Source organism: Anastrepha ludens, chromosome 2 (genome assembly GCF_028408465.1).
Source record: "Anastrepha ludens isolate Willacy chromosome 2, idAnaLude1.1, whole genome shotgun sequence".
Taxonomy (NCBI): Eukaryota; Metazoa; Arthropoda; class Insecta; order Diptera; family Tephritidae; genus Anastrepha; species Anastrepha ludens.
In genome coordinates this window covers 132,475,973-132,490,493 of record NC_071498.1, presented here as the reverse complement: position 1 = coordinate 132,490,493, position 14,521 = coordinate 132,475,973, and the positions used below count along the sequence as shown (strand labels likewise).

At 39.6% G+C, this 14,521-nt stretch overlaps 2 protein-coding genes across 2 annotated transcripts; one reads left to right on the top strand and one right to left on the bottom strand.

Moving 5' to 3' along the window:
• Window positions 1-1,774: 1,774 nt before the first annotated feature.
• LOC128859600 (anthrax toxin receptor-like) lies at window positions 1,775-2,936 on the bottom strand. Its single transcript, XM_054096544.1, has 6 exons — window positions 2,786-2,936; window positions 2,601-2,720; window positions 2,442-2,510; window positions 2,331-2,372; window positions 2,163-2,258; window positions 1,775-2,048 (listed from the first exon to the last, which is right to left on the bottom strand). Coding segments are annotated over exons 1-5 (336 nt in total). The 5' UTR covers window positions 2,889-2,936; the 3' UTR covers window positions 1,775-2,048; window positions 2,163-2,256.
• A 2,700-nt stretch (window positions 2,937-5,636) lies between these two features.
• LOC128855359 (TATA box-binding protein-associated factor RNA polymerase I subunit B) lies at window positions 5,637-9,494 on the top strand. Its single transcript, XM_054090215.1, has 5 exons — window positions 5,637-5,918; window positions 6,703-6,898; window positions 6,969-7,590; window positions 7,658-8,788; window positions 8,850-9,494. Exons 1-5 carry the CDS (start codon window positions 5,705-5,707, stop codon window positions 9,438-9,440), a joined length of 2,754 nt encoding a protein of 917 aa, XP_053946190.1. The 5' UTR covers window positions 5,637-5,704; the 3' UTR covers window positions 9,441-9,494.
• The last annotated feature ends 5,027 nt before the right edge of the window (window positions 9,495-14,521 follow it).

The window sequence follows — 14,521 nt, the reverse complement described above, 5'->3', positions numbered from 1 at the left end:
GGCCGAGCCCTTCGCCTATTTGTGGTATGCATGTTAGAGTCGTTTCACAAAGAGCTTATGAAGAGCTCTTTCATTGCAGAAATACACTCGGACGTTTGCCATTGCCTGCCGAGAGGCGACCGCTATTTTGAAAAAACAGTTTCTTCATTTGATGTTTCTTGCCCGGAGGCTCGAGCCTGCGCACTTCCGAATGATAGTTACGTACCAATCCATTCGGCTACGACGGCCGATAGTTAATAAAGACTATTATTTGGGCATTATGAGACGTTTACGTGAAGCAATTCGCATTTGTGGGAAAACAACACGTGGATTTTGCATCATGATAGCGCATCGTCGCACAACGCCTTCATTTCCCACGAATTTTTCTATTTGATCGAGTCAAAAAACCACTTTTATTAGCCGAAAGGAAGTAATACAACAATGGAAGTTGTGGAAGACGGCTCTGACGGCTTTGCCGAAAATAGAGTTCCAGAAATATTTCGGTAGCTGGATAAAACGCTTGCATAAGTGCGTTGATCTTTAAAGGCAATAGTATCGCTTTTGAAGAATAATTTTGTATTGCGAATTTTCTGAATTAATTCCGGGAACTGCTTAATGAAGCTGGTATGTACTGAGATGATCTTCCGCGCTAATTATTAATTACTGAAACGAAATTTTTGTTTAAAATCATTTTTTACTGTTTACCAATATAACACGACTTTAAGTTATTATTCGAAGTGAGAGATTTCAACTCAGTTCACGATAGGACTAGACTGCCTACTGTGAACCGAGGAAGGAAAATAGATCATCGAAATTGAACTCTTATAGAAGCTGCTGCAGTGAACTGGAAGAGTTTCGCGTTGTTGTGCAAGGTCCTTCAAGCCCATTACTATGTATATACGCCTCTGTAGTCTGTTGGAAGGCTACTATGATTAAGTCCAGAGTAAAATCCCTTACTAGACTACAGAGAAGTATGAGCTTGGGTATTGCAAGTGCTATGAGTACGATGTCTGGCGATGTCTTAGTGCCATCTTAAACTTGCAATCCCTAGAACATTAAATTCGAGAGGAAGGGATGAAGGCGGCCTAAAGGCTCAGGGTAAACGCAGTCTAAGGGAACGAGAAAAACGAGGAAAACATTGGCCACTGTCAGATATGCCACCAGTTGTCGAAGCAGTGCACATTGTGCTCGATGCTGATCGGGTGCGTTACGATAGCTTCGTTAGGTAGGAAGAAAACCAATTAACAGGATTTCAGCACACTTTCTACACCGTCAGATCCAAAAGCAGCAATGGTAGTGGATCTGTGTGGTACTTAGACGAAGACACCAAGTACTTCTACGCTGCAGGACAGATGGTTACGGTTTTCTTAACGGAAGTCTATGCCATCTTGAATGTAGCGCAATGGCTAATTGAGAAAATGTGGCCGGTTAATAATATTGGAATTTGTAGTGACAATCAAGCTGCACTAAGAGTCCTTGCTAACCCAAGCTGCTCTTCGAAATTAGTCGATGAGTGTAAAATATAACTGAATAGTATTACAAAACACAACAAAGTTTGTCTTATTTGGGTGCCTGAACATTGTAGTGTTCAGGGAACGAACTAATGACCAATAAACTGGCTAATGAAGGCTCTGCAAGCATACCACTTGACTTTGAACGCTTTCTAGGTGTCAATTCTTTATCGATTCAACTTTGCATTAACGACTTCATGCGGTCTACCCACAGAAGACGTTGGTCTGAGAGTTGGGCTCTTACGGGGTAGCCAAGTGCTTTGTGAAAGAACAAAACAGGAATGTATTGAAGTAATGTTTACTCTTTTCCTTTGTTTTCTAATGCTTCTGTTATATTATATTACAATATTCAGTAGGTAAATATTCTTATTAATCTAGAAATTTGGACAGGTAACACTAATAAGAGTTAAAATTATGATAAAGTAGAATTGGGCAAAAATTGGCGAAAGAAACGCAAGGTGCCACTACGCGGCTCCCGGATCAGAGGTCCCTTTGCATCAACATCATCATCATCATCATCCTGTGCTGGCGCGCTATTGTTGTCATCAAAGTTATCGGCTGAGTAAAGAGTGTAGAAAATATTGGTTAAACTATGATAATTATCGACTAATTGTATCAAAAATATTAATTATAATAAATACAGGATATGGCAAATATATTATTGAAACTTACAAGTAAGAGGGAAGAAAGGATTTTCACACTTTGTTGGTTGTGATGCATCGGCGTCTACAGTGATTTTGAAGTGATTAACTGTTGAGCATAAGAACTCTGTGGTATGAAACGATGTTTATAGTGAAATTATGTTTGCATTTTAAAATACCAGCAATTTAATTTACTTACAAGAACCGAGAAGGGTACGGCCAGTAAAGTTACGTGTAGGAACTGCGTTAAGTATCAAAAAAAGGATAATTCACTTAAGGTAAGCAAAAATGATTTGTATATAGTACTTACACAAAAATGGTAAAGGAAATGGTCTCAAGGGACGGCCAGTAAAGTTTCCAGTTAAGTTGAATGAGCCAACTAAATATTAAAAATTATAAATTGAGGAATAAATATAAGTAGGCAGGAAAACCAAAAGCATAGCAAATGTGTATGTATGTATGTACGCACTTGGGAAAGGTGTAAATCTCGGAAAAGGCCTTAATGGTCCAAAGCCAGGACTTGATATTGGTGGTGATGGTGGAAATGGTGGCAGTGGTGGAAGTGGTGGTTCCTCGCTTGCATTCTCTTCTACATGAATATAGAAAAAGTATTTTATGGTAGAAATATATGGAAAGTAGGATGCAATAATTTACCTTCTTGAGTGTCCGTTGCTGGTTTGGCATTTACTTGTGGTGTAGTTGCCAGTGAAAGCAATACACCAAGTAAGCAAATAGGTAACAACAAATAGAGTTTCATTTTGTAATCACTGCTCTTCGATGTAGATACTTTTAAATAATGAATAAGCCTCACAAAAAATATAGCAATTTATACAAGTTTTCTCACCCACACATTGTCAATTTCGTGAGCTCCTCAATACCGTTAGGTAATGTAATCAATCATTCGAGAGATAAGCTTGACAGTTAATTGACATTGTAACTTAAAAACAAATTTTGAGAATACAAACAAAGGTTACATTTCCAACTTTAGGGATTTCCTATATTAAACAACTAATTGGCATTGCAACTAGAAAAATAAAAAACCTATACAAAAACTTAGTTACAAACAAGGCGCATTCATTTAAGGTGGTAGCACTAAACCAACAACAATATTTCGTACGTTTAATTGTCAAAGCCAAAGTATTTGCAAAGTAGAAATCAAAAAATTTGTTCGCCTTGATTCATTCTGGGCTGACAGCCACATGGACACGGCGAAAGAAAAAACACAAATCAGCTGATTTGCCGATAACACCTTTAATAGATTCGCCTTGGTTACAAACACACGGAGTGTAAAGAGAAAAACATTAATTTCACGGGTAAAACAAATAGCAATAGCAGAGCAAAGTAATATGTGGAGTAATAAAGGAATTATTCTTATTCTAATCATTCAATCACTCATGGGGGGCGGGGCTATTCACAGAGGTGCATATTACGGAAAGCTCTCTGACTGCTATGTACTCGGGCATGGCCAGAAGCGATTCCTCTGTTGGAGAATTCAAGCAGCTCACAACCTCAAGCTTCGCCTAAGGGTTCCCTGGATAGCTTCTTGATTACAGTCATGAAGTGAACTAATGTGAGAAGATAACAACCAAATGATTGTAAGGTGAGCGTGGATACCTTAAACTCCACCACGTTCCTGCTTTCGTAAAGCAGGTTGCGTCGGTCTGGTGACCGGAAAAATTAATACACTCAAGAAACGGAAACTTGCCTCGGATTAAAACTCACAATCGCAGAAGTTCAAGAAGGACTGCAATGGTGGCTAAACCAGAAACTTGTTTTATGGCTCACACATTAGCTGACGCCATTGCACAACTTTGCCAACTAGAAAAGAATGCACGCGCAGTTGGTCTTAAAATAAGCTTCACAAAATCTAAACTTATGAGAATACAAACGACAAACACATCTCCTCTTGGACTTACTACCAACGAAAACGCCATCATTATCGAAGATGTGGATGAGTTCTGCTACCTCGGTAGCCAATTTACAAAAGATCGTGAGCAGTTGTCAATATGGCAGTTCGTTTTTTTTTTAAGGTAGGAACTGCGTTTCTTAAACTTAGCATACTGTGGCGATCTCGCACCCTGACATTAAAAACAAAGCTTAAAATCCTCAATACCAGCGCCAAGTCGGTTGTTGTTGTTGTTGCTGTAGCAGTAACTTTGCCCTGCCAGTGTAGTGTAGTCACCGATCGTTTTCGTCCAGCTCATCTAACAGTAGGTCCAGGAAACTTGCTGTTTCGACAAGTTGGATCCAGAGGGAGAGAGGCAGGGAGAGGTGTTAAATGAGTGAGTTTGATGGGGCATGTGAAAAGGTGGTTAGTGTCGTGCGGGGTGCCTTACATGCCGGAGCGCTAAGTCAGTCCTCCCATATGGTTCTGAGACATGACTTGTGTTTAATCACATAATTCAACGTCTTCCAACGTTTATGAACAATTGCCTCAGAATTATATGCCGTATCTTTTGGCCGAGAACTATCTCCAGTATGGACCTTCTTCTGCTTACTAAAAGCTGCCTAATTAATTCCGAAATAAAAAGACGAAAATCGAATTGTACTGAATATACTCTCCGTAGAGAAGACGATAATGTTGCCAAATGGCTTTTCAATAAAATCCACAAGGAAGTCGACGCAGTGGTCACCCACGTAAAACTTGGATATGCATAATTTCCCGCGACAGTCCTTCAAACACCACCTGGAATCAAATCAGACACATAGCGCTGACAGAAATCGTTGGAGAACATTTGTTTCTGCCCTATGTTTCAGCTACGAGCGATATAATATGTATTATGATGTTTTTTCTTAAATAAGGTCGCCAAACGTTAGCAAGTGGCGAATAGATGAAGCAGCTGGTATAAATAACATATTTATATTGGCAGCGCGGGAATAGAGATGCCTTACATACATCACGGCGAATTGAGTATCTCAGGTGGCGCCATAAAAAAACAGTTACTTTATTTTTCGCGATTTTGACAAGTCTGACGTCAGCTCCCTTCTCAATACAAAACAAACAAAAGTAGGAAAAATTACATGTTTGTGAAAGTTCAGTGAATGTATTGGTAATGTTGTGATTTAAGAGATTAAAACTTAACAAAATAATGCAAACAAAGTGCCGCATGTTCACGCCGTGGCTAGAAAGTATGTATAATATATGTGCGTATAACTTCTTGTGCTTGGTTGTTTACATTGCTTTCGCCTACTCTTCTTATTCACAAGCAAGTAATTTCCATTCCTTTTGTTTATTTATTGATGGACTCTTACGACACGGCGAGTTCAGAAGGGGCAATCTTATTCTCTATCATTCGTGCGTATTGTGTTTTCGAAATTTGGAAGAGTAATTGTGAACTTCAATGCAAATGTAAACAAACAAACAAATAAGCCAACAAAAAAGATACACGGAACTTTATCATTTTTACAAAAATATCACAACAAAACAAACAAATCAGCTGGTACCTCTAATATGTGCAAAGTGAGCCATTGTAACTGGTCGAAGGAAAAAGAAGAAGAGGTGAGAAATTAAAAAAATGTAGATTTGTTCCAAGGCGAATCTTGATTTGTTCCTATTAAAATATCTGCATTACAATGGAAGATGGTGCTGAACTTATAACTGATCAAAATTTGAGTTGCAAAGTATGTGGAGAACGGCAATTTACCTTACGCGAAGGTTTCTATTATTGTCAGGAATGTGGCACAAAGCAGGAGCAAGTGCGCGCTGTCGAAGTGGAACGCGATGAAGACTTCCTGCAGGCTAAACACGTGAAGAAGCAAAAAATCCATGCGGTTAAAACTGAAAAACGTAATCTACAAACTCACTAAATCTTTATTATACCTCTATTCTAATTATTTGTTGACATAAGTGCAGACCAGTGGCTACTCTTTCCAAAAAACAAAAAGTTTGAGTTGATTTTAAAGATTTATACAGCATGTCTTTTGCAAATAAATGGTGGGTGTTAGTATGTGGAAAGGTAGAAAATGCAAAATCGAGAAATGATGATCCGATTTTAACCTTTCATTTGATATGCATGAAACTCCATGTACACAGTAAATTTGCTTTAGTTTATTAAAGAAGTGATCTCACAGACTGTTCAATATCTGCCTTTTTGTAGGTTTTCATCCCGCCGTTTAAATAAAAGTGAGAAAAAAGAAACTCCATACCGTATTATGTACTGGTGTTGTTGTTGTAGCAGCAAAAACATTCCCCATACTATTATATTATATACTGATTTGCATCGTCCAAGGACCTACAGCCGGAGTCCAAAAGTAACCAAATTTTTAAAGAAACTCTAACCTAAATATACATTGCAATATTTGAATGGAAGGTAATTCCATCTTCTATATAAATTACGCAAAAAAAGGCAGTTTTTTAATTAATCTTATTATTTCAATGTTATGCCGTGGATCACTTTCCCTAATATCGGACAATGTGTCCGGTTAACTTATTTAATTTTTCCTTTTGTGATGTGAAATTTCGAAAAAAAGTAAATAAAAACTACAATTTAATTTGTTGGTTTCAGCCCCCAATATAAAAATACGAAAACCGAATAATATTAATCATATTAATATATATATTGTGTCTTCAGCTAATCTCACTTCTTGGGAATGTTATAATTATATACTTCGCGGTCTTGTCAATGATCTGCTGTCCCTTGGCGCTAAGGAAGAGTTGAAGCTAATGACACTCCAATTGTGGGCAGCTTATTTGCGCCGCAGCGAAGTGGCCTTCTTTAACAAAAAACGCGTTGAATTACCTAAACTGGGATTGCGGTTCCTTCAAAGGTAAGCACTTTCAATACAGTGAAAGTCCACATGAATTCAACAACTCTTAATAAAACTTATTTTACTTCAGAGATGCTTCTGCTTTGTACAATCACGCTCTTAAACGTCGGGCCCAGAAGCGTAAACGACGCAGAACCGATGACTCGGGCACATCCATGGTAAGCAGTGAATCGGCAAGTGCACGCGAATTTCGTAGATGTCGACGAAAACTCGATGAGTCTTCGTACAGCCTAAATTCATCCTTAAGTTCTACGGGTTTGTCACAGACTACCATGTCTTCGGCGAATACCTCAAGCACCGGCACCACAAGTCACGCAATTAAATTACAGTTTTCGTCACATGCCCGAAAACGTTTAAAGAAACGTATGCCAGTAAAACACATTGAAAAACATGCGCTAGATGCTGAAGGTAATTTGAATTGTCACAACATGAAACCATTGGCAAGATCAATAAATCGCACGGAGCACGCTTTGCTCACAATGAATGTGCGACAAATCTACACTATGCTAGGTATAGCGTTAAATTTAATTGGTGATGAAATACAGTTGTGTGATTTGGTGCGATTCATCGATGAGGAGCACGTAAGCACGAAAAATGTGATAGAATACTTCCCCGAAAATATTGCGAAGCATAGCAAAAAATTGCTGCAAGAAATTCAGTTTTACAAATATCCTACTAAATATAGCGACAAGGTAAAAGTCGTATCTAAAATATTTTTACCTGAACCTAAATTCATTTTTTTAATTATTTTTATTCCAGGTGCTTCGAGAGCACATTGGTTTAGTTTCAAAGTTCATAAACATACGCCAATTTAAACAGCCTGAAATGATAAAACTAACAGAGCGTTATGTGACTGAGCTAAATCTGCCACCAGACATATCCACTTACATAGAGCATCTAATAAATTTGCTGCCACCCAAAATGGGCACACGCGTTAGTCATGTATATCCCGCCTACGAGGCACGCTCTATGGCTTACATAATTTTCGTGCTCAAGTTGTTATTTGGCCTTGATGGTCATACTGAGAATGAGGTATCGGAAGCAGCAACTAAGGTCAATCACTGTCTGCAAAAATTATCTGAAGAAGGATGCAGCTCAAATGCCAAGCTCTCACAACCGCCCTTACTATTTGTATGGAAGGATTGGGTAGATTATGTGGAAATGCGCAAAGTTATAGTTTCACATTACAATTCAAACTTTTGTCGACAATTCAAGCAGCACCAGAGCACAGCACAACTTTTGAAGGAAATGGAAGAGGAGCAGCGGACGCAATTAGAGCAAGCTGTGCATACGGCAGAAGGTGCCAGCGTGGAAAATAATGCAAAAGTCAGTACAATGCATCGAATATTTGAACAATTTTTGGATGAATATAATGATGAATTGCCCGCAGAATGCGCTGAATCGATCTTCTTTCCACCGAGTCTAACACCTGCGCATGCCTACTTCAAGCGCATATTACTGCATTGTTCTAGTGCCGGAACCAGCGCTTCCTTCAAAATTCCAGAGTTTATGCGTACCGATCATATGCAACGCACATTAGCACCATATGCGCACGCGAAGGAGCTGAAGGAGTATTTCAAGCAGCACAAATGGGAGTTGAAAGTACGTCGTATGCCTTCCGTAAGACATCGCAACAGTGTGGGCATATTTCGGCCAATCAACGAATGTCAAGAGAGGAGTGGCAGGACGGTATGCACCAAAAAGCCTGATTTTAATATAACCGAAGAAAATTGGCTGCAATCTATTGTAGAAGAAGAACTTATTGAGGAGTTAGAGTTCAAAACGGAATATGATAGGTACGAGAAGAATTATATGAAGAAGCTACACGCAGAGGCTTTAAAGCGCCGACAAGCTGCAGAAAATATAGAAGCTGACGAAAATACAAACGAAGTATAATAGATAATTTCCAGTAATGTTCATTTACTAATATAATAAAAGCTATTCATTTTAGTTTGCTTGCCCTTTTGGTGCCGATGATGAGGACTCAATACCACCACCACCGGAGAAAACTGTTACAGTTAACGAAGACATTGATGTACGGTCGATGCATTCAATTAATGCCTTCAGTGAATGTGACATGGAGCCAATTAAAAAAGCGGATTTACCAATTGTGCTCAAACCACATAGAGCGCTAAATAAAGTGCACCTTTTTGCTGATCTCAGTGACGATGAGACAGACGAAGTGGCTGCAACCGAAGACGATTATAATAACACAACTGAAACAGCAGAGCGTACATGCACGCTATTGACATCAAATATGGATTGCTGGACCCTTTTGGGTTATCCACATCAGCTAAATGGTTGTCAGAAAAAAATATTAGAAAGCAAATTTTCACGTTCATTCTTTTGGCTGCTCGAGACATGCGCACAATCTATCAACGTCGACTGGTGTGTGATTTATGAGGAGCTGTTAACTATAGAACTAATGTTTGCGTATGGTATTGAAGATTTGAATGGATTTAAAGACTGTGTGCGGTTTAAATACAACCATCCTATAAAAGATTTCAATATGTTAATAAATTCGTACAGAGAATTGTGGTGAATGAAAATAGCGAAATGAACGAGTAAAATATAATTCTATAGTGTTGATTATAATAAATAGTGTTACAAAAGCATTTAGTTAATTTTATACAAAGTCTTTTGCAAAGTTGACTGGACTCTCAAAAGCAAGTATTTATAGTGAAGTCAACTATCGGCAAATAGAAGCGTTAAAAACGTCACCATTAAATCGTTCATGGCTTTCAAACGAATGCAATCGAAGAGAATTAATTCATCGAAGCTATTTTGAAATTTTGATTTAAAAATGGTGAAACTACTACCGAAACATTGTAATTAATGGACCGAACTTAAGATGTCGAAAAATGCTACATCATACAAAAGGCCTGTTCATGAAGCAAATAATTTATGACAATTATTACAAACTATCAAGTTTTGGTGGTCATGTATCCCAAATAAAACTTGACAAGTAGGGGAAAGTGAGAGAGCAAAATGATGTTTTATTCTGAGGGGAAGTTGCCAGTTTTGACTGGATGAATTTTTACTTGTAAGGATTTGCAAGTGAGAGAAACAGCTGATCGCAAAGTAAAAATAAATTTAAATAAAATTAGATAAATATGGTGTTGTGGAAATATTGATAATAAATTCTCAGAAGTCATAAGCCATGAACCTTTAAGTCCAAAGCTTGGTGGCAGGGCTGCTATCTCGGGCGTTGTGTAGTTGGATGCGAAACCCCCAAGCCTGCTTCGCGACTCGTTCGCGCTGTAGTCTCAGCTATGTATGTACTGTGAGCGTCAAAATAAAGTGTACAAAGCATTTTGTTATAATATGGATTTTATTTCAGGCTGTTGAAACACAGAAATCCCTACTGGAATAACGCAACAGAAAATTACCACTGGGACAACGCAACACATTAGCAGTGCAGACACAGAACCATAGCAGTGCACTGAGTTCACTATACTTAGCGGTAGGTCAGTTTCATCGCTCGATTAGATGTCCCGCTAATCGAGAGCCAATACAAAAGTGCGTGCATAAAAAATGCAATTTCGGCACGACAAACATCACACCACCACTCGTAGCAGCTGCAGCGCAAATCACACCACCATACATCACCGTTTTCTTTTTCGTCTTCGTCACCCACCATTCTTCGTCATCGCCTACCTACTGCTAAAAGATTTTTAAGAGATTCATTCCTCGATTGATTACGCCACGCACTGGGTCGATTTAAATTAATTGTATTGTAAAGAATAAATTCTATAAATAATAAATTTTTAATAAAGTTGCAACTATTGAGAGCAAGAAAAACGCTTCGAGCTCCAACATAAAATTGGTCCTTCGAGCCGGATTTAATTTCATAAATTCTAATCATCGTATATTTTTCGTTTAATTTTACGGCATAATGATAGAAAGCGATCATGACATTGTAGAGGTGCAAAGTCCTCTGCAACGCGAAGAAAGTTCTAGAATAGTTCGTGTAAAAATAAAACAACGACAATCGCTAATCACTCGGGTAAATTTGTTAAAACCTAATACAATTCATCTGGACGAACTTTCGCTCAAAGATGTAGAGGCAAGGCTAGCCCTGTTAGAGCGTCACTACAACGCCCTGGATGAACTGCAATCGGAAATAGAATTTTTAGACGAAACCCAATTTGAAGGTGACATTCGCTCCGTGGTGGATGATACGTACTGTGAAGTCAAGGCGGCATATGCAGAGAGGCTCGCCTTATTGCGGACGTGTGCCGAAGAACTGCCGTTAAGCAGTACAGTTGCCCAACAGTCAGTGCCATCATCGCGGACGCAGTTCAATTTGCCAAAAATGCAGCTGCCAACCTTCGACGGATCAAATCGAGAATGGCTCGATTTTCGTAGTATGTTCTCCGTGATGGTGGACAAAAACCCAGCACTGTCAGATGTCGAAAAGTTTCAATACTTGCGCTCGAGTCTAACCGGAGGTGCTGCGAGCCTGGTTCAATCGTTAGAAGTTACCAGCTTGAATTACAAAAGGGCAATGGAACTACTTCAAGCTCGCTACGACCACAAAAGATACATTTACCAGTCTCATTTGCACCATATTTTCGAGATTCAGTGCGTCGCCACCCCAAGCGTTAAAGCTCTTCGGGACTTCGTTGACGTCATTAATGCAAATATACGAGCATTACAGTCAATGGCAACACCAGAACAAATTGGAAACAGCCTCTTGCTTCATCTAGTTGTGTCAAAGCTCGACCAAGAGACACAGTTGAAGTCGGAAGAGGAGATAGCAGCAAGGTGGGACAGGGAATCATCATCAACGGCCATCCAGCTACCAACATGGGATGACCTCGCCGCATTCCTTGAGCGGCGCTGCCAACTCATCGATATCATTGGCACCACCACCACCACCATAATTTCAACGCCACCTACATATAAGCACAGTTTAGGCGGTCGTAGTGGAGTTTCGTCATCGTCATCATCATCATCATCATCTTTGTCGTCGTCGTCGTCATCAGTATCATCAGGATCAATCACAATCAAAACAGCATGGCTCAACTGCTTCGTTTCAAACGGGAAAAGGTTCCGTTAGAAATCAGTGGAGTAGGTTTGTGCGGAGCTAGGTCTCAATTCTTATGCAAGGTAGAGATGCGCTCCCAACATACAGCTTATTCTTCAACAGTGGATGCGGTTATCATGAACACAATAACCCCGTCCCAACGACGCACATCGTTGAATGCATCAGCATGGAATATCCCAAATAATATCACCTTGGCCGACAAAACATTCAACACACCATGCATTTTTCGAATAATGTGTTATGTGCGACGCTTTGCAGATGCATCGCGTGGAATTCGTACCAACCAAGATAGCATCACCGCATCGGAAATAAACGATGCTCTTCTCATCATTTGTCGCATCGTCCAAAGCAACAAATTCTTCGATGAATTATCCAAGCTTCAAACAGACCGCCTCGTTCATCGGAAGTCGCCGTTATCGCAACTATCACCATTCCTATACAATGGAATCATCAGAGTTGGAGGTCGCCTAAAAAATTCTTCACTCACCTTCAATGAAAAACATCCTATCGTATTGCCAAAATCGCATCCTTTTGTTGACACACTTATCATGCATTTGCATCAACAACATCCTCACGCAGGCTGCCAAACGCTGCTCACCATCATTCGTGAAAATTTTTGGATCGTCAACGCCAGAAATACTATCAAGCGTGTATTACACAAATGTATAGTTTGCTACCGGTTTCGTCCCATTTTATCAAAGCAATTAATGGGTGATCTACCACGCGACAGGGTAGTTCCATCTCCGCCATTTGAGAAACCCGGAGTGGACTATTGCGGTCCATTGCTTATCACACAGCGAATACGAGGTAGACCTCCTATCAAGGTCTACATTGCTATTTTTATATGTTTCAGCACCAAAGGAGTTCACCTTGAATTAGTACCTGATCTAACGACAGACGCATTCATAGCTGCTCTGAGACGCTTTATGGCTCGGCGTGGCAAATGTCGCATCATATATTCAGATAATGCCACAAATTTCGTCGGCGCGAACCGCGAGCTAAGAGAACTCCTCCATCAACACACGTCGCAACAGCATGCAGATAGTGTCCAGGCGGCATGCTGCACAGACGGCGTCGAATGGAAGTTCATCCCTCCAAGATCACCACATTTCGGTGGCCTGTGGGAGAGTGCGGTGAAGCAAGCCAAGCATTATCTTCGTAGAGCCGTGGGTGTCCACATTCTTACATTCGACGAGCTTCACACAATTTGTTGCCAAACTGAAGCAATGATTAATAGCAGACCCCTGATGCCCATGTCGAGCTCACCAGAAGATCTTCGCCCTTTAACACCAGCACATCTCATTATCGGTCGATCACTATCGTCTATTCCTGAACAATCGCTAACATCAGTAAACACTGGAACACTAAAAAGGTACCAACTAATACAATGGATCCAGCAACAATTTTGGGCGCGATGGAGTAAGGACTATCTCCAAGAATTACAGTGCCGAAAAAGATGGAAGTCTCCAATGCCAAATATTCAAAAGGGCGACCTAGTATTGCTACAGGAAGACAACACTCCACCATTCAAATGGCCCATGGGTCGCATCTTAGATACCATCGAAGGTTCTGACGGAAAGGTCAGAGTAGTCATCATAAAAACCGCAGAAAGCACTCACAAGCGAGCCATAACTCGGGTAGCCAAACTGCCAATATCTCAATGCAATTAGGAAGGACTGTGAAGCATCGCTTCCCAGGGGGGGTGGATGTTGAAACACAGAAATCCCTACTGGAATAACGCAACAGAAAATTACCACTGGGACAACGCAACACATTAGCAGTGCAGACACAGAACCATAGCAGTGCACTGAGTTCACTATACTTAGCGGTAGGTCAGTTTCATCGCTCGATTAGATGTCCCGCTAATCGAGAGCCAATACAAAAGTGCGTGCATAAAAAATGCAATTTCGGCACGACAAACATCACACCACCACTCGTAGCAGCTGCAGCGCAAATCACACCACCATACATCACCGTTTTCTTTTTCGTCTTCGTCACCCACCATTCTTCGTCATCGCCTACCTACTGCTAAAAGATTTTTAAGAGATTCATTCCTCGATTGATTACGCCACGCACTGGGTCGATTTAAATTAATTGTATTGTAAAGAATAAATTCTATAAATAATAAATTTTTAATAAAGTTGCAACTATTGAGAGCAAGAAAAACGCTTCGAGCTCCAACACAGGCTCTTATAACAAAACAATATATTTTAATTTCATGTTTTTTAAATTAGTATTTCATTCTCTACTTAATACTAGAAAACAAAAAGAAAATAAATTACAACAAAAGTTTTAAAACAAAAACAAAATTTAGTGCAAATTTTAAGCGTCAAAATAAAGTGTACAGCGTAAATGAGTAGCGTTTTAGCGATATTGTACCGTAAAAAATACCGCTATATTTGGTTGTTTACTTCCTTTTTCGTTGCATTGAAACTTTTTTCATATTGTATTTTAATTGGTTACGATCGGCAGAGAGAAAAGTTTTTGTCTACAGTAAATTAAATTGTATTATTTATTTTTTTCAATAATGGGTAAACAAACTTCGACTGATGTTAGAGAACTGGTACTAAAGC